Source organism: Protopterus annectens, chromosome 12.part0 (assembly GCF_019279795.1).
Source record: "Protopterus annectens isolate FY-2018-M chromosome 12.part0, PAN1.0, whole genome shotgun sequence".
Lineage (NCBI taxonomy): Eukaryota > Metazoa > Chordata > Ceratodontiformes > Protopteridae > Protopterus > Protopterus annectens.
This window is the reverse complement of record NC_056746.1, coordinates 402,479,531-402,507,110: the sequence shown is the minus strand read 5'-3', so window position 1 is coordinate 402,507,110 and position 27,580 is coordinate 402,479,531. Positions and strand designations below refer to the sequence as shown.

Below are 27,580 nucleotides of genomic sequence, written 5' to 3'. Positions count from 1 at the left end.
GGTGTATAATTTAGCTGGTGGATAATTCCACTCAGTTTAGAGTTTTTAAGAGCAGAAAGCTACAAAGCTAGCTACCTTATTGTAGCACTGTTCTAGTTTAGATTTTAGGGTGGCCTGAAAGTTAGGCAAGATGTGAGAACTATATAATAGAGATGGGTGTAGGTACGGAATGGCAACAGGGACTCTGGTGAATGCAGTAAGGAAATTGTTTATCCTAATAGCAATCCTAGTTTTTGTGATTTTTTTTTTTTTATATTGCTCTGTATGTGAAGTTCATATTTGAGGTTATCATCTATTGTAACCCGCAGCAGTTTTGTGTGGAGCACTACTTAACTGGCATATTGTTTACGGATGTGTTTTTTAAATTGTGTCTCATGGGTAAGTGATTTAGGGAAAAATAAAATAGTTTGGTTTTGTTTGGATTAGAAGCACTTAGTGGTTACTAAGCCAGTTTTCAATAGAGTTAAAGGCATATTGTGTAGTCTTTTCTAAGTTTTCTAGTTTGAGAGGTCAATAAGGGTAGATTTATTTATATTGCGCAAGGGATGCGTAAAGGATGTACAGAGGTGTGAAGATTGTTTATTAAGATATTAAATAGAAGAAGATCAGGGATAGAGCCTTGAAGAACACCTGTATTGGTTGGTAGATAAGGGGAAAGGGCAGAATTACATTTGACTGCCTGGTAGTGTTCTGATAAGGAATTATTAAATCACTGAAGAGTAGGCTGTGAGATACTCATTGTGGACAGTTGTATTAGGAGAGTTTTTATGAGAGACAGGGTGGTAAGCTTTTGATATGTATAGCAGTAGGGAAGATTTGAGTTTATTTCTATCCCTGGTTTTATTTATGTTATTTGTAAAAAGTTAGAAGTACGTTTGTGCTATAGGCACATCTAAAACCATGTTAATAAGACTCAAGACTTACAAAAACTGCAAGCACTGTTGGTGATTCCCTGGTGGGTGATGAAAGTAAATCCATATTTTTTTTTGTCTGTGAGTTACTTAAACTGATAGAGCTGCTTTCTCTTTTTTACCTGCTCCAGTTTGTTTTCTGTTTTAAGAAATTTGCTTGGCTTGGTGTTTTTGTTCTTTGTGGCAGATAGACACTTAAATTACCTAGGCTGCACATTTCTCATTTTTTACATTGGTTAATTTGTTTCTTGAGTGATATTTAAATACACAGAGAATTTCTGGGTCTTTCTATTTTCTGATAAGACTTAAGACATCCAAAAACTACAAGCACTGTTGGGGACCCCCTATTAGTTATTTTTCTCAACCATCCTCCCATTCCTTGATCTGCTTTTTAAATTTGGTAATTTTAAGCTGCCCACCCTTACTGTAAATTGAGGTTTATAAACTCCTCCCTTTCAATACTGCTGTTTATATCTTGAATTATTTATTTGCCTTTCCTTGTGCTTATTTTAAAAAGTGCATTTTGCCTCTCATTGTCTGTTCTACTGATTTACTTGCTCTGAATTCATTATCTAGCTAGCTGTTGGATAAAGTTGTATATTGTTACACTCTGTCAAGCACTTTTCTGTATTCTCACATCAACAGGACAGTGGATTTTCCATCTGGTGGCAGTGGGTGGTAGCCTGGTCTGTATAGGTTGGGGAAACACAGTAGAGATTCCTGCTTGTAGTTGTTTTATTGGCTGGAGAGCTTATTAATCAGCTTACCTTATTTTTAGTGCCTTTATAAATTCTGCACAATTGATTGGCTCTTGGCTCATTTCTACAATGTAAAGTACTTTTATAGTATACTGCTGTTTCTGTATCTTTAAGTTTGTTTGTGGTAGCATTCAGTCGGGATATTCTTTTTTTCACTGTACTTTTACATTAGGAGGATTGGGGTTATGTATCTAGTAGCAGTAGCAATAGGTATTTGCCAGGTCTATCTAAATTGGAAAGCGCACAAAAGGTCTCTATGTGTAGTTGTTTTATTGGCCAGAGGGCTAATTGTTCAGTTTTCTGTATTTCCAGTGCTGGTATAAATTTGGTTACTGTGCTAGTTACCCTAATTTAGCATCCAGGACTGTTGCTGCTCAGAGAGCATCTGCTTTGGTGCTGGGCAGCATTGCTGGTTAGGTTAGCTGCAGATTACACCAAGTAAGCACCCTTCCCTCATCTGGTTACAAACACCCTCCATTCCTATCCTTTCTTGTACACATTAGGACCTGCAACCATGGATGGGCACTTTCCTGCTTTCTCTGCATCCAGCTTGTGTGTAGGGGTATCTTGAACACTGTAACAATTGCCTTATTTAAAGTGACAATCACTTAATTCTAAAACAGACAAATACAGTGTGTGAGAAATGTAGTTCCACATTGACACTGGAGGCTAGATTCTCACATACAGACACAAAAAGCAACAAACTGGTTGTCAGTGACTCACACACATCACTCACCACACCCACAAAGCACCACACACATAGACCCACATATGTGTAGGTGCTCACATGTAACTTACCCAAACCTCAAAGGACTCTCAGGCACAGTCCTCAGAGACTCTGCATGTACACAGACAAGATAATTCCCATCACAAGACATAAAGCCACATCTCATTGTGCCTCAACTACCAAGCCTATAAGGGGAAACACTCCACAACCCAATATTCTTGTCATAGGAGACTCTATTGTGAGACACACTGATGGTCCTCTTGGGTTCCTATTACTTCATTGAAAATTCACATAATTGAACAGCATTTTGGATGGCATTTTATTGAACATGCCATTCAGTGAGCCATTCTGATTGAGATTGTATTAAGGTGGGGATCAAAAAATTTGCCCTGTCCCTACTGTAGTGCAATCTCAGAGTTAGTATATATAATTAGCGGGTGTGTGGGTTCATTGAAGAGCATTTCCGATTAAATGCCATTCTATGATGTGTATCTTCGATGAAGTAATACATACTCTTTTGCTATTACCAGGCTGGATAAGGGGAAGGTTATATTTAGTTAATTTCAGGGGCTATCATTTGTCAGATGATGCAAACACTCAGGTCACTTTCCCCTAAATACCAGTATGATTCACTCATAGTCCATGTGGGTCTGAATGACATGAAACATTCCTCCTTGGACTATATGAAGAGAGACATGATTGTGTTTTCAGAATGTGTCACACGCAGGTATGAGCCTAGCATTGAGCAGCATTCTACTGTTTCCAGGGATGATGAGACAAAACCAGCAGAAAATGATCAACTTTAACAATTGACTTAGCTACTAGTGTCATTCCAGAGAGGTCCAATACTTGTCAGCCTGGGAGGACATGGATGACAGGCCACACTGCTTTGCCAGGAATGGTCTTCACCTGTCACCTCTTGGCTGTTGGATATTGGCCAAAACATTATCCACCCTTATAGTGTCTTTTTTAGGCATTGCCAAACAGACAACCCTTCCAACATAATAAAAGTTACTCAGGACAAGCTGAAGGTGTTACTGCTCAATGCTAGGAGCCTCAACAAGAAACTGCACTCCCTGGAGGCTCTCCTCACTCTGGAGAATGCTGATGGTGCAGTTACTGAAACATGGTTCAAGCCACAGAAAGCACTCTGGCAGTACATGGCTGTAATGCCTTTCATACATTTGGAACTCCCACTGAATATGAAAGAGCAAAAGGTGGAGGTGTATCTGTCTGCATAAAGGATAAGCATACCTCAAGGCTGGTCAAACAATATGACATGCTTGAGCTATTCCATATCCAACTAACCATGGGAAAAATCCATTACCATATTCTACTAGAATCACTCACCATCCAGCCCAATACCATGCTCATGGGTGATTTTAACTATCCCTCCATTAATTGGGAGGCATACACGACCACTAACATGCAGGCTCAAAGATTATTTACTTTGTAAATTCAAATGCCCTGGAGCAGCTAGTCTGTATTCCAGCTTGGAGAAGGAAATCATTAATAGATCCATCAAGGAAGTTTATGTCTCCTCCCTGTGGAAAAAAATCCTTCATTCTTCCCCTCCACAAAGGTGGCACTTCCACTGAAATTTCTAACTATAGGTCAGTTGTTATTCTGTCACCAGTTTCAAAACTTCTAGAAAAATGTATTCATAAACAACTGCTCCAGTACCTACTTGACAGCAGTCATCTCTCTCCCACCCAACATGGATTCAGGCCTGAACACAGCACTATCACTGTTCTGCTATCCTTTAGTGACACCATCAATAAAGCCTGTGACTCAGGAAACTTTGTCTCTTCTCTCTTCTTAGATCTATCCAAAGCCTTTGATACTGTCTCCCGCCTCAAGCTTTTATCCCAACCGTCTCTCCTGAGTCTAACTGAAACATCCCTGCAATGGTATACTAGCTATCTCTCTAACAGATATCAGTCTGTCAAATGGAGCTCCAAATTACTCTCCATACTTACCAGTCTGCACTGGTGTAACCCAAGGCTCAGTGCTTGGTCCACTCCTCTCTAACATTTTTATTAACCATCTTAATACTGCCACCAAACAAGTCACCCTAATTCAATATGCAGATTACTATACATCAGTGATGGCGAAACTTTTGGGTTTGGTGTGTCAAAAGCTCCTGGCACAAAATAATTCAGTGCACTTTACATGAGCAACGAATGCAAAAGCAGTGTCTTTGGTAACTCGGGTGTTGGTGATTGCTGACATGTCACCTTTGACATGAGTGTCACAGGTTCCCCATCACTGCTCTACATTAATCTGCTCTGACAAAATTTTTTCTCTTCTTCAGAGCTTAACTCAAGAAGCATTCAATTCCATAGCTTTTTGGCTGGTTCCCTATTACGCTGTTGCAGAAGTAGTTTGTCGAATGCATCTTCATCGAACCGAAAAGTGCGAAAAGGCAAAATAGCGAAGCGGCTTTTCAGTGAATTCTTTCCCTGGGAAAGAATTATCTTGGCTGCTTTCGCTCCTTTGCCATTTTCAGCACTGTAGTACGATCTCGGAGTTGGTATATTTAAGTAGGGGAGGTGTGGGGGGCAAAGCCCCCCACATTATGTAATGTTTTACAGTTCTTTGTTTTTTTTTAAATTTCAGAACAGCAATTTTTTTCCCTGGGAAAAAAAATCACTGTTCTGAGATTTTGACGTTGTAAGCTTTCACTTACATGGGGTCGATTATGTGCCATTCGCTGTTGTGAGCGTGCAATATCATAATATAGACCCTTTTGGCTAGCTAATAATCATCTACTACAAAACCTCCCCAAAAAAAACTAAACTTCCAGTATTCTCGCCCAAGCAGTTTCCCCCTGACACATGTAACTTTGTCATTACCTGTCTGAAAAGGAGTTCCATTGATGTGGTTTCACACACTAAATTGTTAGCTGTAACTATTGACAACAATCTTAAGTTTGACCTGCATATCAGCAATAACATAAAAAAAAAAAAAAAATTGGAAATGATGTAAGGGTCATGAAATTCATATCCAACTCTGTTAGAATAACCCTTGCCACTAACTATCTGTTATCTGTTACCCTCCCCTATTCCGACCAACCTCCAGTCTTCCCTCAAAACAAAACTTAGACAGTGTTATAATAAAATATCTAAAATTTACCACAGACCAAGCCCACTACACATACCATTGCTTTGCTCTCAAGTCCCTAAATTGGCTTAAACTATCCCATCAGCTCACCTTACTTACACTAACATACAAAATATACAACTTTTTATCCTAGACCACATCATCACTACTTCATCGCTACATCCTTGCTCGTAACCTACGCTCCTCTCACAAACATCTGCTATCTATTTATAAACCTCAAAGAGCAATTAGGTCTAGTTTGTACTCTCAGTGTGTGGCCAAAGCTTGGAATAATATTCCAGAATCTGTCAGACTTATTCCTCACTACTATTCCTTCAAGTCTAAGTTAAAAGATCACCTATCCAATAATTGGATCAGCCCATGCTCCATACAACCATAATACTCTATATTATTATTCTTTTCTCTTCATTCCTAACATACTCTTCCCAAACTAGTCTACTTTTCTTCCTTTGTTACCATCTTTTTAGCCTCTCATTTCTATAAATCCTTAACCTTCAAATATTCATTTTTCTATACTTAATTTAACTTTTATCTACCCTAAGCTTATACCTGAAAAACTCTACCTAATCTTTCTGCTAGAATGTATATGTAGTTTATCTGTAACATATTTTTATCATACAAACTAGTAACTCTGTGTTATCTTGTATGCAAAGTTTGCTTAACTATACTAATTGCTCTTGCCCGTTTTTGATTGTAATCACAATCTGTACTCATGTGATATTGTCCTAATCTGTATAACTAAGGTTTAGTTGATAAAATTCTGTATAAATTTTACTGTAGAGCTTTTCTCCCCGGGCCTCTGCTGAAAATGGGCATGTGCTCAGTCTGACTTTCTCTGTAAACAAATGTCAAACAAACAAACAAACAAACAAATAAATAAATATCGTAGATCTGGTACTCACAAATATGGGACATTACTGCACACCCCCTAGTGTGATGTCCTGTCTGGTAAGATCAGATCACAAAGCAGTCTCTCTTGAAATAAAGGTAAAAGCTAGTCCCCCACCTAACCCCAAAAACTTTAAGGACTTCTCTAAGGTTATTTACCCCCTATTACGGGAAGGCATAGCTAGTTTCCAAGCTCCCCTAAATCCAAAAAAACACAGAACCTATGCAGAGGCTGACACAGAAACCCTGTATGGCCATATAAACAACTGCACAGAAATGGCAGTACTAGACCGAAATAAACCTAGGTTATACCTCAAAAATAAGCCACTGTGGTGGACCCCTGGTATTAATAGGTTGTACAACAAAAGAAAGAAAGAAAGAAAATCCTGTTGAGAAGTAACCAGTAATGTGCATAACAGAGCAAAAAGTCCTTCATTAGTCTAAACAAGAGAATCAGGGAACTAGCCAAGTCTCTGAAAGCAGACTTTGAGGTAAAAATAGCCTCCAAAGCTAAGAATAACCATAAGGCATTTTTCAGTTATGTCCGCAATCTTAAGGGAAACACCCAATAATGTGTAGGATTAGTTGTAGGTGGTATCACCTGTACTCAGCCAGAAGATATAGCAAATCTGCAGGCCGACATATTTAGCTCAGATTTTACCTCCCCATCACCTCCAGTTCTCCCCCAAGAAATACCCTCCACCACTTCACTGCCAATTAACACCAAAGAACAGGTTGCCACTGCACTCTTTAAAGCTAAAAACATGGCTTCAGTGGGGCCTGACAGTATACCAGGTTGCCTGTTAAACAACTTAAATCAGGACTTATCAGACCCATTAGGTACTCTGTTTAACCACAGCCTCTGGACTGGCTTGGTCCTGATAGAGTGGAAGACAGCAATAGTCATCCCAATGCATAAAGGGGGACCATCTACTGACCCAGGAAATTACAGACCCATAAATTTGACTAGTCTTATATGTCAGGCCATGGAAAGAATAATCATGGACCTGATAAATAATGACATATGAAACCACCAGAAACACTGGACCCAACCCAATTCAGCTTTGTCAAGGGCAGTTCATGCCTGTTGAATCTGGTGGATTTCTTTGAGAAAGCCACTAAGGCCATGGATGACATTAAAACAGCAAACCACCTACCTTGACCTGGCCAAAACATTTGACACAATTCCCCACTCAAGTATTATAAATAAAATCACAAAATTGGACATAAATCCATATGTCACCAGATGGATAGTCAGTTGGCTCACAGTCAGGACATATGTGGTTAAAGTGGGTGAATCCAGATCCAGCAAGAGACCAGTTACTAGTAGTGTGCCACAGGGCTCAGTATTGGGACCACTCCTATTCGGAATATAATTCTTTGAAGTCAAAGCTAACCTGGAAGGTTTCTGGATGACAAAGTTTGCCAATGACTGCAAGCTGGGGGCAATCATTGAATCCCCCAATGATGTAGATATCCCTCATGAGGGTCTAGATCATACAAATGATTGGTGCCAGAACCATGGCCTAAAACTAAATGTGAAAAAATGCATTATCATACCCTTTCAGATGTCAAATACCCTTCAGTTTATAATATCAATAGCACACCCATAAGAGTAGACTCAGAGTTGAGAGAGCTAGGTAAACAGATAGCTAGCAGCCTGAACTTTGATCACTGTATGTCCACAGTGGTGAGGAAGTCCTTTTATGTAGCACAACTTATAAATAAAGGTATGGTATCCAGATCCAAGAAAGTTATAGTCCCACTGTGCTCAGCCTCATTTGACTAATAACCGAGTACAATGCACCATTTGGCATGTACTTGATTAGGCACTTACAGCAGCTGGAGTGACCTCAGAGGTTCCTCACAAAAAAAATACAGGGTGTAAACAACATAAACTATGCGGATAGACTAAAAGCCCTATCCCTTTACTCTGTCTCCTTCCAACTATTAAGGAGTGATGTATGCTTAACCTACAAGGCACTCACAAATCCATCCCTAAATAGAGCAGCTACACATTTGCAAGGCAAACAGCATGAGGGTCACCCAATTTAGGGATCTAAACTTAGTCAGCAACTCAAACAAAACATGCTGGAGTGACAGATACATGTCTTAGAGATTGCCCCTTCTTTGAAACAGGCTTCCTATTCACATTAATCAGAGCCTTTCCCTGGCCCTCTTCAAAAGCTGTTGGGTAAATGGATGGGGAATCTCAAATTCACACCTGGGGTAGTGCCTATGTCCATTATAGGCAGGGGCAATCTGTAAGATACTCAAACACAGACTCAAATCCATGCCATCCTCCTGACCCTAAGGGCCATATATTGGGTTAAATCAAGTTATATTGGCTAGGCTTATAATGGCCCTTAAGCCATTCACCTAGTAGTCTTCTATCAACATGCGAATCTGTTGACTATTGGTTAGTCCTTTAAAAAATGTTACAGTAGTTGTTTATGGACACATTTTTCCAATATATTTAAAGGGTGATGTGAATGTTTGCAATTTAGGGCTAGAGTAAGGATAAGGGAGGGGATATATTTAATATTGTGCATGAGTGTTTTTATATGTAGTGTGTATAAGTGTTTTAATGTGTTACAAAAAGGATTTCTCTAAGGTAAGGTTTAGGGCTTTGGTTAGGGGCAGAGGCAGGGTTAGCATGCATTAGTAAGGTGGTGCAGGAGGCAAAGTCTTTCCCTATTGATTTACTCCATTGGCTGTAGACTAAGAATGGGGCCATAAAGCTAAGTGTATATATACACACATACATATATATATATATATTTATATTTATGGGTTCCGTTCAGAATTTCGAAGCTCAAAACTTCAAATTTCATATGATCTTCTGTCATATGTTCGAAGTTTCAAAACTTCAAAATCCTAAACGGAGATCTGCATACAGCACGAACCAGGAGATTTCCCTTGTCCTCACTGTAGTGTGATCTCGGAGTTGGTATATTTAAGTTGTGGGGGGTGTGGGGGGTGCAGGAGGGCTTGCCCCCCTGCATACACATGTTTTAGTGTATTGGGTGGGGGTCACAGTTTCGAGATTCCAAGATCTCAAGATTCTGAACTCGATATTCTGAAACTTGAGATTTTTGGGATTTCGAAATTTAGTAGTGAACTTATATATATATATATATATATATATATATATATATATATATATATATATATATATATATATATATATTAATTTATTTAACATTTGTTTGCCAGGATAGTCCGGCTGGACAACAAGTGTCCATTTTCAGCGGAGTCCTGTGGAGAAAAACTCCATAAGTGTACAGAGAGAAGAAAAATGTACAAAATAAACATTACAGAGTAGCAGCATACTCACACATGGATAGGCATAGTTAGATGGTGTTGTTTGTGTTGTCCAGGTCAAATGGTGAGTGGACGAGGCTTCAGGGGTCAATTACAGTTGCATAGATGGTTGTTGAAGAGGTATGTTTTAAGTAGGCTTTTGAAGGAGGGTGTAGAGTTCTGTAGTCTGAGGTCAGGGGGAAGGTTGTTTCATATTTGTGCTATTTCATGGGCAAATAGTGATTCCCCAGAGTTGTTCTTGCGTGTGATGGTTTCGATTAAGGTTTTGTTGGAGGACTGAAGTTGTCTATTTGAATTGTGGAAGTTCAGCATGCCAGTCAGGTCGGGGGTTATATATACATAGTTACATATATGTGTACATGCATGAGTGCATGTGTGTGTGCGTATATATAATTGTTTTTCTCTGTCTCTCGCTCTCCATGACGTACTTATTCATTCAGTTCTCTTTTCCTCTGACTTACTATGACATCAAGAGAGGCATGAGGGAGCAAGAGAGAACAATCATCATTCAAAAGTAGTTAAGAAAATAATTAAATGGGCCTGTCACCTTCCTCTTGTTAAATGGAAAGTGCATATCTGCATTTGTTTGACCTGTCTGGCACTTGTCTGGCCTCATATCATTCCCTGACAGCAAAATCACTAAGTACTTTTTTTTTGTTTTTGGAAGGGAGACTTCCACACCTCCATGCATATAAGCAACACTGAAGTCACAATAAAATGAAATGTAGGACTTCCTTATAACAACAGATATTTTAGAATGAGCAAGTCTGTGTTCATCCATTTGCCCATTGATATATAGGGTAAAGCCTTTGAAAGCAGCATGATATTTACAAAGTCTCAATTTAAATGCATACTTGAGATTCCTACAGCCATTTTGTGCTGCAGCATGATATACACAGGTCCTCCTACAGCCATTTTGTGTACAGCAACAGGATATACACTGCTTCATATTATACTGATTTACTAGCAAAAGAAGGAGTGTGATGACTTATTATTCAGGAAGCACATATTACAAGCAGGTCTGGCAGAATAAAGGGTTTCACAGTGAAAAGCAAGGCACCAGTATGCCTTACAAAGCAGGAACAGAGGTGAAATTTGAATGTGTTTAGTCTGGGAGCTTGACGTGCAAAAGGCAAACTTCATAAATGAAGCAAGTTTACAGGTAAAGGTATGCTGATTCAGGAATGGGTGAGTACCACAGGAAAGAATGAATCAAAAGATTTATTTGAGGATTAACAGAGACATAAATGAGTCAAATATTTTTATCCACTTACAGAAACTTTACACTGTAATCACGTTAATTATGATATCTTTGCTTTTGTTTCCTCTCTTTGTAGATTAATGATATGTTTAACTGGCTTGTACAGCCCTGCTTAAATTTCATCCGCTTTGAATGCCGGTTCTTGGTACAAACATCACCCATTCATCTAGCCTACAGTATGATGAAGCTGTTCACATGCCTCCTTGGTAAAGTTTTGATTTTGTGTAACTTTGAGCAAACCATATCATTCTATAATGCACATGTAAATATGTAATAATGACTGTTGTAAACATCTGATTTTTTTAATATAATTCACTATTATTGAAAGACATTCCCAGTTTGCATAGTGTCTGTAAATTATAAACATGCTCTGTTAGTGTGGTGCTCTGTGTAATTCAGAAAGGTAACACTGCCAGGCTTAAATGTTGGCACTACCCAAGTTTAGTGATCACTGATAGCAGATCTTAATAGTTAAGAAACTTATTAGGGTTTTAGCACCTTTAAGAACATTTGGAATCTCCTTGAGCATAAGACTACACTAATGGTATAGCTTTATACATTCTTCGGTAACCTCATAACGATGTCAGTGTTGAATGACAGAGGTTGAATTAAAGTTTTCATTTTCTGCGGTTGTTTTATGTTGTGTTTGTGTTTTTGCTAATACCTACATGTTTTGTGGCATTTTTTGTCACTTAGTTTTCATGTAATTTGAGTTTGTAAAGTTATACTAAGGCATCCCTGACTGTTGCTTGAACACATTCTCTAACAATCATTCAGAAAATTAAACCTACTTGGAGACCGTGTGCACTGAGTATCTCCTACTGACTGTATAGCCCATCAGAAGACCTTAGCACTTGTAAGGAATTGATAACAATAGATGGAGTGAGTTATTGGGAGAAACAGCTTGCCTAATATGAACCCAGTTAACTTGTGTGATAGTTGTGGATTATCCATAAGGAATATTGTGTTTTAATACAGGGCTGCCCATAAGTGTACTTGCCACTGGAACCTCATGGGTAAAAGGGAGACAATCTAAGGTCAGTCCAAAATATTGCTAGTCACTGCTGGCCAGTTCATCGATGCTCACTAGACAAAGTACACTACCATCGAGTATAAGTACAGGTCAAGTAAGTGTACTCATTCACATTATGTGTACATGTGTCAGTCATCACTACAGCTGGTCCTGTTTCTCTCACTTAGAGTAACTGTTCCCTACTACAAGGGAGTTGGTAGATTTACTGTGGCAGTATGATTATGTGTGTGAGTCTGTCAGTGAATGTCTGTGTGAAAGGTATTCTTGAAGTTAAGTAGTGTATGTGTGTGTGTTTGGGGGGGTAGTGAATATGTAGGATGTGTGTATATATATGCATGTGTGTCTGGTAGGAGATTTTGCAGGTGAGTCAGTCATCACATATATTGTGTTGTGCTTTCTGTCTGTCTCTCTTTCTGTCTATACATACATGCACACTTACACATAGAGAGTGACAGACAGGAAGTGTAAATGTCATGGTGATTCACTTTTTATGGGAACAAATAATCATAACGTAAGCAAGGTTAATATATACAATGCTTTAATGAGTAGATAAAAGTATATTATCAACTTACACTTCACTGGCATGTCACATGTGAACAGTGTTACATTGCATCATAAAACTGAAAGCTGACATGATGCATGGAGAATTAGTTCACAAGAATGTGGGGCTGCCCCGTATTATTTCCTGGATCATAAACTTGACACGTTGAGAGCTACTAAAAAATATTTATTTAAACCACACCATAAAATAAAAATAAATGAGGTTAAGCACTTTCATCTCTTAATATAACAAAATCGGACTTTATCAGAATTCATCATCATTATGATCCAGCAAATGCTATTGGGCAGCCCCACATTCTTGTGAACTAACACTACTGTTTGTGGGTTATTAGTCTTTTAAGTAGTGTTTCTCTATTCTGTGTATTAGATGCATAGAGAATGGCAACATTTGCAAATGCCCTTATCAGATCTAGTACACTACTTTAGTCGCTCCAACACTTCAGGTAATATAGTATACGACTTTGGAATCCCACCAAAGATATAGCTGGATCAAACTCCATATTCACTATCAAAGATGATCGGTATGATATTTTTATATCATATAAAAGGCATATTCTTAAACCAGTCAGAATCATCTGTAGTTTTATTATAACCTCTGCTTGCGTAATCAGTATTCTCTGAATACATCTGCTTTGCAACCTTTCATAGTTATTTGAAAAGGTACTAATATGTGAAGTCACATTACACTTTAACATTAAGCTTTGCAACAGACTAGATAAGTTCAAAGTGATTTGCCAACATTCAGCATTACTTTGAGGAAATGAGTTTATTAAATGCTACTATGCATAGTCCTTAGTTTCCCTCCTTATGCTTTTACCATATATTTTAATAAAAAGCTTCATAAGCTTTTCATTAAAACAGTGATCCAGATAAATTTAGGATATATTTCGGTGATGTCTAACCTTTAATGGATGAGACACTGCACGGGCTTAAGCAATGCTGTGTCCATTAAAGTCAAAGGATTCACCTTATGTTTTCTCTAGCCTTGTTACAGAGAGTAACATTTGTGGTTTGCACTCTAAGGCATCAGGCTAGGGAAAACACAGTTTTTAAGTAATTTTACCAGCAGAAGAAAGTCCTAAAACATGTGCTAATTGGGAAAAACAGCTCCTTGGCAGTCTCTGCACCAGATGCCATGGGGCACAGGTAACTTTTTTCCATTGGCAAATCACTCTAAGAATGTTAGAGTTAGGCTTCTATATAGCGTTAGCAAAATTGTCCCCAGCAGTGTATTTAATGTTAAAGGGAAGCCTATAATATTAAAGAGAAGAATATGTTTTTAAAATAAATAACAAAGATGAGAAAACAAAAGACAGACAGTGCAAGGCAAAGTCCTTCCCTTGAATAAGGAGATATGATTTTAGGTTAATTTCACTGTTTTACTTCTTGTAAACTTTTTACAGATTAAGCATGAGTGTTGTTTTTTTTTGTTTTTTGTGTTTTGAATTAATATTTAGCACAGTAATTCTCAAACTTCCTGGATAGGGCCAAACCTATTTCCCGGGAGGCCCAAGTAAGTCTAAAAATGTGTACTTAACTGAAATATTAAGTATCGTTTTTATATGGGATCACACTAAATGCAGGAGGATAGTAGTCAATGAATGTGTATCTGACTGTGAATTCATGCTAAAGAATCTAGCAGAAAGCCATTATCTTGATTTTTGCTAAGTGCCTTTGCATTTTAGGAGTGAGTGGGAATTGGTCTGTTTTCATATAATAAATCACCAAACTAGTTTTTGATACAAATATTATGTTATTTGTTATAGTTTGAAGGAGGCTTACCTCAATAGAGTCTGAGAACCAATGATTTACTCTTCTGGGCCACAGACTTTTTTAACAGCAGTTAAGTCACACTTATTTGGGAGCAGACTGCTGGCATTCAGAATGGGCAATCTTGCAGAAACCATCATACCATATTAAAGTCTGATTCCTGCTTTGCTTCGTACATGAAAAACTATAGGAGCTGTGAAATGTTTTCGCTAAATAAACAGTCCAATTTCTTATAGATATTTTTATGTTGTTCACAGTAATAACAATAATAATATTTCTATGTTTCTCATTGGTTGCCTTGCTGTTGTTTTGATAAACAACACTGTATTGGAGCAAATTGATTTGAGAGTCATACTAGAAATTTGACACAAATTGATTTGAGAGTCATACTAGAAATCTGACACAAATTGATTTGAGAGTCATACTAGAAATTTGACAGATCCACAATTGCACTCTATTCTACTGCACCTGGCATTAGAGGAAAAGACATATTTTCATTGTGACAGACAGTCACAGGAAAGTCCTGTCAGTGGGAAACAAGATAGGTCTAGGAAGTGAGCTACTCAGGGTCTAAATGGGGCTAGTTTAATATCTGAGTAAAAAGAAAAAGATATATATATATGAATGATTAGTCTAAGAATTGTTATAAGAGGTATTGCATGGTATTACATTTAACAAATGTGTTTCTTTTTGCAAAACCAATTTACAGATGAAATAGCTGAAACTGAAATGAATGAGAAGGAGCCCATGTCGAGTCAGCAGATTACTCTTTGGCTACAGGGACTCTTCATGTTTGCCCTGGTGTGGAGCATTGCAGGAACAATCAATGGGGACAGCAGGAAGAAGTTTGATGTTTTTTTCCGTAACCTGATCATGGGAACAAATGATGAGCACCCACGTCCCAAAAGTGTAAAGCTCACAAAAAATAATGTATTTCCAGAGAGAGGTATGTTTGCGGAAATACAGGGAAGTATTAAAATCCATATGCCACCTAACACAGTTGTAAAAGAAAATAATAGCAGTATAAAAAATAATATTACATTTGGTTTACTTAAAGTTATATATGGCTAGGCCTGTTATGGGCACTAGGATGCTTGCTTAGTATTGTTTAGTGCTTGTCTAGTATTGTTCCTAGTATCCTATGATCCAATGTTATCTTTTTTTTTGTCTGATTCAACACGTGGGTTGTTGGATCTGATTGGATCCGACCTTGGTGCCTTATACTAAAGCTTTGGATCTGAGAGCTTTGACTCCTTCTCAACCCACAATTCTCCTCTCCTGCCTGAATTACCTTAGATCTTGTTTGCCGCCTGCCTAACTAGACGTGTGGACCAATAGCTCTGTTCCATTTCATGGTAAGTGAAGCTGATTTTCATTCCTTTTTTCAGATATTTAGTATAGTTATTAGGATTTAGTGGTGTTAGTTTTTTTTATAATGGTAATATATTAGATTGGTGGGTTTTTCATTTTTATTTTGTTGTGTGTGTGTTTGTGTGTGCGTGTGCGGGTGTGTGTGTGTGTGTGTGTGAGTGTGTGTGTGTGTGTGTGTGTGTGTGCGTGTGTGTGTGTGTGTGTGTGTGTTCGTTCTTAGGAGTAGATTTAGGTACATAGGATTACATAGATTTAGCTTAAAATACATATGAGTAGTTAGATAGTTTAAATACCTTAGATATCTTGTTATTTGATAATATGGTGTAATTTCAACTTCTAATGACGAAAAAGTCTACAGCCTTCAAGACGTGTTCCTCCTATGGGCATAAAGTCCTACCTCAACACCGACACTTGCAGTATGTATACTGTTTGGGGCTTTCCCCCTTGCAGGATTCTTGTTTGATTTATGCTGCATTTGACACCAGGGCCTTCCAAGGGAGATGGGAGAAACTCCTTTTGAAAGGGCTTCTTCCCCCTCAGACAGGGCCCAAAATGTCTTCAAATCCATAGGTATCCTCTACTTCTTCCTCTGCCAGAAGCAAAGACAAAGAAAGAGAAAGGTCAAATGAAAAAAAGAGAGAAAAAGATAGAAACAGATCAAAAGAAACATCTAAGATAAAGATTCTGAAAAATCATTCAGACAAATCTTAGAAAAAGTCCCTAGATCCCACAGCTTTTGCTGGTCTGGCACTTAAGGTTTCGAAGCAGTCGGACCCTGCTGTCTCTAAGATCTGGAATCCCTCCCTGAAAACTTCATTTTCTTCAGAGCTTATCAGCCCTAGTCTGCATTCATTATACTACAGAAGATTCCTTCAAAGCCTGCTTTGATAGCTTCATCCTTGAGATCTGGTCAATCCACTAGGAGCCTCACAGAGTTAGACGTCAACCAAATGATGAAAAAAGTTTTTTTTTTGAGGACTCAGATATAGCTGGGAATCCTCCTGGCTCCATCTCCAAGGAAAGGACCAAAATCACCTTCTTCAATCCCAACTGTACTGCTTCCCACACCATCTACATTTTTTGGAGTCTGTGCACATTGGATTCAACAATCCCATGATTCCTACTTTGGAGCTGATAGCCCTGGAGACTTCAGCTTTGACTTCCTCCTTCACTCACTCGACATTGATAGACTAGGGCCAAGTACAGTCCTGGAGCCAGAGCATCTGAGTTGGAGCACGGAAGATGGTGCTGACCCTTTGATTTTTCAAGCCATACCTACTGCATGGGGCTTTACCCTGGACAGCTTAGGTCCAAGTTCCTCCTCGGAGCTGTCAGCCCTTGAAGTTGAGACAGCTATCAATTCTGCTTTTTTTAGGTGGCTTTTCCTCTATTCCATTGGCTGAGTCAGGTTTTGAGGCTGTGGAGAGGGCCTTGGCTGGATCAAGATGACTGGTACCTACTCAGAGTTTGGATGCATCCAGACTCCCCCTAAAGAATGTTCCTACTTCCTGTCATTCTGTTTGATAGGGACAGATGAAAGCTTTGAGAACACTTGGCATTCGGGCCCCACGTCCATCTCCAGTGTTTTTCCCTCAGAAGTTCTAAGGCACATTCCTTGGAAGAGGACTTGCAAAAAGAAGTATATTGACTCCTCTCCAGAATCAGTCTTCTGAGTCAGTCACCAGACACCCACTTAGATGTGGGTGAAGGCTCCCGAAGATCTCCCCGAAGATGTCTCCTTTGGAGACATCCTTGAATTAGTGAAACAGAGGGTGGGATGGTCCACCAAAAACCCTTCTGATAAGTTGGTGTTCCTCTAAGGTTTTGGGTCTGGCCTTTCAGTGTCCTTGGTGGTCTCTCTTCCCAACACCTTAGTCAACTTCCTCACCCAAAACGCCTAGAAGGAATAGATGTGGTAGAGCCCATCATGAAAAAATGGGCAAAATTCTTATTGCCTTCAAAGCAAGAAAACACTGGACCAACAGTCCAAAGGAACTGTCCAAGGAATGTTCCTCTGTTCATCCCCCTAACAAGGAGTCAAGGGCATTGTACAAACTATGGAAATGGACATATACTTCAGCCACTTTTCTATCTGTGTGCTGAACTATACGGTACACCTGACATGCTTCAAGAGTGATTTGATCGAGGAGTTTTGAAATTTCCTGACAGGTAACTTACCTTTGAGTACCCAGAAATCTGTGAATACTCAGTTCTCTACCCTACAGCCATCCTTGAATGTTACCATACAGCAGATGTCACAGCCTGAGCAGCCAGCACAGTTATTACCATGCAGCATCATGGCTAGATGTGGCAAAACTGAAGCTACTGGAGATACTATCCAACCTAACACCCTGCACATGTGAGACTTTACCCCTCTACAAACTGGGAATCCTACATGGCCTCAGATCTACAGCCACAGAGATTCCTGAATTCGTAATAGTGAGTATACACACTGGAGGCTCCAACATACTGGATCTTGTATTCACAAATATGGGAGAATGCTGCCCCTTCCCAGTGTCTCATTCTTCCTGGTAAGGTACAGCCATAAAGATGTCTCCATCAAACTCAAAATCAACTCCGTAACCCCAGTAAAAACAGCAACAGTTAGGAACTATTCCAAGGCAAACTACCTTTTACTAAGTGGTGGTTTGTTAAAATTCAGTATGTATGTGTCTTTCGGCTTTTTCCCGGTTAGGGGTCACCGCAGCGGAACTCCTGTCCGCTAATGATTGGCAGTTAATTTTTACGTGCCGAGTTGCCAGCCCTGATGCACAACCTTCAGCGAAGGTACGCCCATTCATGCATGTCTCCACTCAGAAGACGTCTAGCTGAGAATCAAACCAGACAGCGTCTTACTGTGAGGCGACAACACTACCGTAGCACCACCACCACAGATTGTTAAAATTCAGTGCCCTTCCAAAACCCCAAGAACACAGTAGCCTATGCTAAATTGCTTGCAGAAACTCTGTACAACCATGTCAGTGGCTGCATAGAGGTTGCTGTACCTACCAGAAGAAAGCCCAAATCTAGCACCAGAAACAAACTGCCCTGGTGGATTTGCAAATTAAACAAAATACATCTATGTATTTTATTTTACATTTGTTGATTGGGAATGTCTGACTGAGCCTGAAGCCCTTTTTCAGCAGAGGCCCAGGGAGAAAAGCTCAAAAAAAAAAAAAAGAAAAAAATACACAGTGCAAAATTAAGCTAAGTACAAAAATTAGGCTATGATAATACAGACCATATAACAATTCATGTTAATTTAAGTTTTGCATAAGTCGAAAATAATTAGTATCAGGAACAGCAAAAGTACTGAAATACAAATGTTATGTAATATATATATAATATCCTACTCAAAGACTTAAGAGGTAAGTACAGGGAAAAGGAAGCAAAAGGGAAGTGTAGAGATGACTGGGAGGGTAGGATAGGGTAGTTAAAGGTACTATAGGTTGATTATAAAAGGAGACAGTGGAGAGTAAGGAGAAGAGATGTAAGTTAGATGAATATATTCAGGGAGGGTGAGAACAGTGACAGATCCATTGTCTTTTAAGGTATTCTTTTGTGGTTAGTTTAAATTGTTTGGGATAGGTGAGAGTTCTGATTTGGAGAGTGAGTTTATTCCATGCTGTGGAGGGGTAGTAGCTATATATGTTGCACCCTGATTTAGACTTGGGTTTATAAATATTTAATATATCTTGGGATGAGCTGTGGAGTTCCCTAGTAGTGGGAGATGAGAGAATGTAGGGCTGGACAAAAGGCTAATTGATATAGGATTGAGTGTATGGTTTGGAGCTGTGAGAGGAGGAGAAGATGAGGTAGTTCAAGCCAGTTTAAGTGTTTCAGAGAGAAACAGTGATGAGACTTATAGGTTTGTTGAGCAGCAAATCTAGCTATTTTGTGGTATGTTGTCTCAAACTTGGTAAGTAGAGAGGAGTTTATATTAGTGAGAATTTGTGAGCAATATGTTAAGCAGGGGAGAAGATAAGCATGAGTGAGAGAAATTCTAGCTTCGTGGGTGAGAATTTTTTGTTTCTGTATAAAAGTCCAAGTTTGAGATGGGTTTTCCCGATACAAATATTTATGTGAAGGTCGAATTTTAGCTGATTGTCAATGGTAACACCTAGGAGTTTTGTACTGGATTCAACTTCTATGGGGGTAATTGTTGGGTGACATTATGGAAAAGAAGGATTTGATATGATTAAATGTTTTAGGGAGAAAAAGTAGTAATTTTGTTTTGTTTTTTTTTTTAGGTTGAGAATGAGTTGATTATTGGAGAACCATGTTTTCACTTTTAAAGGAAGACTGGGTAGCAGATAAGAGTTCAGGGGGAGAATTGGCAATAGTTATGAGTGTAGAGTCATCTGCATATTGGACTATAGAAGAAAGTGGACAGAAGGAATGCAGTAACTTAGTGAAGATATTGAAAAGTAGTGGTCCAAGAATGGATCCTCGAGGGACACCCATTTTATTGGAAGAGGAGTAAATAGGGCAGAGTGCCATCTCACTGATTGCAGTCTGTCTGTGAGATAGCTGGGAAACCATGCAACTGTGTTGGTGGAGAAATTGAGATTGCGGCAGGTGATGTATCTGTGAGGCTTAGAGAGATGGTTAGTATACCTGAGCACTTTTATGGGAGAGTGGTCACTCAGGGAATCAGGGAGTGTTTCACGATTATAGTATTTAGTGGGAGTAGAAACAAATATCCAATCTATGAGGGTACTACGGGAGTGAGAGTTATTTGAATGTGCTGGAATAGAGATTAGCTGAGTAAATCCATATAGATTTACATGATGTGGGGAGCAGGGATTATTGAGGGTTAACCAATTAATATTTATGTCCCTAAGGAGGATGGTTTCATTAGTAATGTTCTGAGAGAAATAGGAGAGAATACCTTCCAGTAGGGGAATATTATCACCTGGTGGAATGTAAATGGCTGCCATGGTAATGGTAGTGTAGTTGTTGAGTTTAAGGTTGACTGCCAGTATTTCAGCAGGAGAAAAGGCTGGGATTGATTGCATAGGATGGGAAATAGAGAGGTAGTTTGAGTAGGCAATAAAAACTCCACCATCCTTTTTATTTTTATGGTTGAGGTGAATTTTGTTATTGAAAAAGAAAAAAGATTTGACAAAAATCAGGAAGGGTAATTTCCATAAAGATAACATCTCACTCATCAAACTAAACAGGAAACTAAGAGGGCTGATTAGGTCAAACAAAGCCAACTTTGAGGTTAAGATAGCATCCAGGTGAAAGATAAGCATAGGGCCTTCTTAAGCTATGTCTGAAATCTCAAAAGCAGCACACAGCAGTGTGCTGAACATATGGTTAATTGTGCCACATTCACTGAACCTGGTGGTATAGCAAACTTGGTAGCAGACAAATTCAGTTCCAACTTTAACCCCGTCTCTCCCCAACCATCCCACCAAGAAATACCCTCAGATATAACCCCTCCAGCTGTAACAAGGGAATATGTACTGGCTGTGCTTATTAAAGGCAAAAACACAACCTCAGTGGGTGCTGATAACATCTTGGGATGTCTCTTGAACAGTCTAAAATAGGACTTATCAGGACCCCTGAAGTCACTACTTTACTATTGTTTTAAAACAAGATTTGTGCTATGAGAATGGAGGACTGTGACAATCATTCCCTTTCTAATGGACAACCTTCAATAGATCCTCAGAACTACAGATCAATTAGTCTCACTAATATTATTTGCAAAGCCATGGAAATTATCAACAAGGACGTAGGAGACATCCATACACTGGATTCATCCCAGTTTGGATTTCTTTGAGAAGGTCACTAAGGCAGTGGTTGAATGGAAACTAGTGCATACTGCCTACCTAGATCTGGCTAAAGCATTTAATACAATATCCCATTTGGGCATTGTCAGCAAACTCGCAGAACTAGACATAAACCCATTTATAACATGCTGAATAGCTAGCTAGCTCACAGATACTACCCAAGAGGTTAGGATTAATGAGGCCACCTCTACAAAGAGGCCGGCCACTGGTGAAGTCCATCAAGGCTCTGTGCTGAACCCACTCCTCTTTATCTGCAGCATTTCTTTTCTTCCAGCAACTTCTTAATGTGAGATCTAGTAGAGCTTCTCATTGTGATGTATGAAAATGCTAACTATCTGAACCCATTCCATTTTGCATTATTTTTCAAAAGTTTGGTGGTCTGTATGTTTCATTGGCTTACTGGCAAAATTGTATATGGCCTCCTTTTTCCGGTAAGCTTTTTGAGTGGAAGTGTATTATGGTATCCATTTATGATGAGCCTCACCTCAATATCTGATATTTGCAGTCAAGGTTTAGAGAGTACAAGATATGTTAGATACTTCCTAGATATACTTCTTGTCTGTCCTTTATAAAGGACAGACAAGAAGCATATCTAGTAAGTATCTGACTATACTGTGCTGTGTTTATTGGCTTATGGTGATTAAATAACCGGAAACTATTATTTTGTGTGCTGGTCATTTTTGAAGGGTATGCGTGTAAATTGGACTCCACTCAAATACCTTGACCTAGATGACACAGTGAACCACTTTAATAAATCCGTTTTAGATATATTATATGCGTATTCCCCTGCTAGAACAATCAGAGTAAAATCAAACTATGCCCCCTGGCTAATCAGAGACACTAGGGCTCTTCTGAAAACTAGATATAAAGCCTGGGAACTATGGCATAAAACTAACACAGTAGTTTCTAAACAACAGTATCAGGAACTAAGGCAAAAAAAACAAATAAAACAGGATGAAATAAATTTATATCATAACATTCAAAACACATACCAAAAAAATCCTCTAAAACTCTGGCCTGCTATCTACTCAGTCCTGCACCCAGGATAATCTACTATACCATGTCCAAACATCCACAATAATTCTGCTAGCATAGCTACCATTTTTAACAAACATTTTACTGAATCTATAATTGCCCTTTTCAAACAGCAAACACCTACTCCTGCTACCAAATCAGCCAAGTCTATAACAAGCAATGCTTCGTTCTCTTTCTCCCCAGTTCCTATAGCCACTATAAAAAAACTATTACAGAAACTAAAACCTACTAAACTTGCCATAGATAACGTACCCAGTGAATACCTCAAAATTGTAGCTGAATCTATAGCCTTCCCAGTATCAATCCTTAAAAGTAGCTCCATTCTCAAAAGAAGGTTCCTCAACTGTGGAAAATCTCCTATGTAATCCCACTTCATAATGGGGGACCTTCCACAGAAATGACAATCTATCATCCAATTGCTATTCTTTCACCTCTTTCTAAGCTACTCGAAAGGTGTATTCATTTCCAGGTCATGAAATTCTTACTAAAAAATTTCTCTCAAACACTCAACATGGGTATTGCCCATTGCATAGTACCACTACTGCTCTCTTATCCTTCACTAATACCGTAAACCATCACAGGAATAACAACAACTTGTATCAGCCATCTTTCTAGACCTATCAAAAGCTTTTGATATGGTCTCCCATTCCAAACTAATAGATGTACTAACTGAACTATTCTTCTCACCATCTACCACAGCTTGGTTTAATAACTATTTATCTGGCCATTAACAATCTGTTCTGTGGCAAAGTGACCTATCCATTGGTGTCCCCAAAGATCTATCTTAGGCCATCTCCTTTTCTCCCTCTTTACTAATAATCTACACACAGCTACTCCACATGGTTCTATAATACAGTATGCAGATGATTCAGCACTTATCTGTGCTGCCACTTCTCTATCAGCTCTTCATTCTCGAACACAGGAATCTTTCACTTCTGTTGAAACATGGTTAGGCAATGCCCATCTAATCCTGAACCCAAACAAAACTAAATTGTTACTTCTCCAACCTAACAAGACGTGTATCTCATGTGTACCATTTAACATGATAGCCAAAGACAATACTGTCATCTCCCTGACAACCCATATAAAACTTCTTCGAGTAGAAATAGACAATAACATAAAATTTGACTTACATGTCTCTCTAACAATAGAAAAAGTCCATAAGAAACTTGGAAGTCTATATATAGGCACAAAAGGTTCCTGACCAAACTGGCCAAAATTACATTAGCATAAACCCATCTACGCTCCACTCTATGCCTCTTCAATTTTAACTAATCTTAGGAAAACTGACCTATCTAAGCTAGAAGCATGTTATAATAAAATTGCTAAATTTGCATCTGACTGCCCATATAGAGCACATCATTGTACAGCTTTAAGGATACTAGACTGGCTTGAACTTCCAGCATTATTCTTTACAACCAACTCTAACTCAAAATTGTAACACAACCAACCAGAATCCCTGCACTACAAAATCTCATCCTTCCTTACAGTTCCAGCAGACCATTTAACTATAACAATAAGAACTTACTCACCATCTCCAAGGCCAACAACACTGCAGGAGAATCTTTATTTGCCGGCTATATGTCTCATATACGGAACTCCCTTCCTAACTCCATTCTCTCAATCTCGTCCAATAACCACTTTAATCCATCACTTAAAGCTAATCTAAAAAATAAGTGGCTATGTTCTTGTACTAACCCCTCGTGAATGCTGATACATCACAGTATACCCCAACCATATCCAACTTCTTCCTCTGTGTTTAATCTTTTATTCCTATGGCCTGTCTTAACCTTATATATTGACATAAGTCATACTTTACAAGTACTAGCTAAGTTCAAAGCCTAGGTTTTAATATCATATTGTAACAAATTTGTATTTTCTTATGTATACTACATTTTGTTTACTTTATACTTTGTACTATATTGATTATTGTAATTAATGCATTAAATTTAATGTTACTCATGGAGCTTTTCACCCTGGGCCTCCGCTGAAAAAGGACCTGTGTCCAGTCTGACTTTCCCGGTACACAAATGTTAAATTAAAAAATAAATAAATAAATAAATAAATAAATATATGATTATATAATGAATGTTCAACATGTTAAATAATCAACACAAAAATATCATCAAAAACATGTCAACCATTTGTTAGACTAACGCTAAACAATGAAACTCAGTATATCGAAAAAGGAATCAAATTTCCTCTTCCAATTTACTACCCATAACCCTACCATACATTTAGCTCAAATTTGCCCGAATAATGATAGTGTCATGGAAAGGGCATTTTTAATGTAAAATGAATGCTGGGTTATGGTGAGGGGGAGTGTAAACAGACATTACCAAGGTGAGCAGGGATGCAAAATGGTTATTCAATAGCTAATCATTAAAGTCTGTTAGATGTAGCACATGTGATGCATGAATATATGACCAAATGAGGATAAGTTAAATAAAAGCCTTTCTCCTTTGAGTAGCATCCATAAGCATGGGCATTAGGCAGTCAGATCACAGTTTTATTGTACTTTAGACGAGCATTTTGAATGCCATACAAATAAGCAGTGATATGCAGGGTGAAGAACAGACCAATGCATAAATCATTCTATTCCATATACATTCTACTGTGGACAGAAAATGGATGTAGCTAAGAATCTATAATTCAGTAAAACATTCAGAGAAAGAGTATTCCTTTAAGAGTTTTGATATGGTTTTGATAATGGAATTTCTGGTAGTGTTAAAACAAATCAACGTATAGAAATCATACTGAACCTTCAATTAGAAACTGTTATTTCAATGTAGTTAAAATAAAGACTGGAATGTTGCCAAATCTAAATTTATTATTATTATTTGTTTATTTTTTTACATTTTGTGTACAATGTAAATCTATATGTCTTCATGTACTTTATTTATACAGTGGTTTCCTTGTCTTTCCATAATGATTATTTAGATTTTTATGAGTATAATTAATTCAAGCAGAACTCATGGTTCATACATTTTAAACAGAAAAAGATGTTTTACACTTGTAATAGGCTCACTGAAAGGGACACCCATTTGACCCAAATCTGGCTGTTTTGTTCTTGCATGACACTTTTATTTGCTATGAAGGAGTTTGTATACAGTAAATGGGATTACCTTTTGCAGTTGTCACCATTATGGTTTGTGAAGAATGAATCACTTGTCAAGCACGACTGGTGATGTATATAGGAGTGCATTACAGTGGAATGGTAATCATGACATTGTCTGGTTGATTTTTTAGGGGGTCTTGTCCTAACTGACCATCAGCTGCCTGGCTTCCCTGCCTCTCTCTAAAATTCCCTCAACAACACGGGAGGAATTGGGGACATTCATTTTTTTTTACTGGCATCAACCCTCTGCTAAGGCCATCATTAGCAACCAGAGTACTGACATGAAACAGAGCTGTTAACATCATATACAGTGGTGACAATGCTTTTTGATAAACCCTACCCTTTCACATGTGAGCTGATGACATTCAAATAGGTGGGGTGAGTCATGAAGTGTGATGTATGAGGATATGCCCAACCCAGGCCCTAGGATAGTCACACCTCCTCAACCCATTCATTCCTTTTCCAGCCCAGCAATCTTCTGGCCTCCACCAGGGCTTTTAAGGGATTTACCCAGATAACACTTATCTCCCCTTAGATAGGCACACCAATCCTTCCTACAAGCCTGTCAAGTGTCTGAGCAACTAACTGAACTTGGGTCACCTGGATCATAGTCAGGGCTTCATTCCTGTATGCCACCAGGCTGGCTATAAATTGTCTTGTTGTGTTGTCGTGCATATTAATGTGAATCATTTTAAGGGGTTGTCTTGGACATGATTAATAGTGAGGGGTACTGTCTTCTGTATTAATGCAACATGTAATTTCAAGTATAGTGGTAGTGTTATGGCTATCTTTTTGCATGCTGTAATGCAGGATGCAAAATACCCTACTGCAGATTATGAGGATGCTAAATGTCAAGGAAGTGAAAACAGTGCACTGTAGTATGCATTTTAGTGGAGTTAGGGTCTAGTTTGTTGTAGATTGGTGCTGACTAGAAGCAGGGGGATATTTATTTATTTATTTTATTTATTTGATATTTGTTTACCGGGGTCATCTGACTGGGTCTACAGAACCCATTTTCAGCAGAGGCCTGGGATAAAAGCTCTACATACAGTACAATACAAATACAGTAGAATACAATACAATACCAATAACATTAGAAATACTATACAAAAATAAGTTGAAAGAACAAACTGTGTTACAAGATATTACAATGTATACTACACATCTGGACGATTCTATAGAGTTACAACATTATAGACAGTAACAGTCATACTCACCATACATGCTGTAGTATCCAAAAAATAGTACATAGGTAGTGCAATGTGCGACACTGACTGCTATAGTACATGAAAAAAAATAGAATGTTAGTTTCAGTTAGGAAAATAATAGCCATAAAGTTAGTGATACAAAAAGAATAGAAGCAATACAGCCTGAGCAGTAGCTTAAGTATATGGTATTAGAACAGAGGAGGAGTTAGGAGAGCCTTAGGATCTTGCAGTCTGTGAAGGATTGAAATGTGACAGAAGAGGAGAATGAGGCTAGCATGGAAGAAGAGGAAGAGCTGAGCATTAGGCAGGTTTTATGCAGGAGCAGAGACGTATTTTTGAGATGATTTTTTTAAGAGGCTTTGAAATGGGTTAGATCAGGCATAGACCTGGTAGCTAGAGGTAGTGAATTCCAAAGTATTGAGATAGAGGATGAATACAGAGTGACATGGTTTTCTTGTGGGTTTTGAGATAGCTAAGAGTATTTTGCCTTCTGATCATAGGGATGGATTTGGTGTGCAAGGTGTGACTAGATTGGCTTGTGTAGGGCAGGCAGCAGGCTGGAAAATATGGTTGTGCAAAGTGGATAGCTGAATAAAGGCAAATTGTTTGGGGAGTTCAAGCCAGTTTAATTCGAGGTTCATAGGTAGGTACTGGGCTATCTGCCTGAAGGCATATATTAGCCCAGCCATGTTGT

The 27,580-nt window shown here is 38.5% G+C and overlaps 1 protein-coding gene across 1 annotated transcript in view; it reads left to right on the top strand.

The window, feature by feature from the left end:
- The window catches only part of DNAH3 (dynein axonemal heavy chain 3), a 2,217,123-nt gene that overhangs the window by 1,592,196 nt on the left and 597,347 nt on the right, over positions 1-27,580 (top strand). The window contains exons 39-40 of the mRNA XM_044089509.1: positions 11,069-11,198; positions 15,066-15,302. Coding sequence (XP_043945444.1) covers positions 11,069-11,198; positions 15,066-15,302 — 367 coding nt within the window. The remainder of the gene's footprint in view (positions 1-11,068; positions 11,199-15,065; positions 15,303-27,580) is intronic.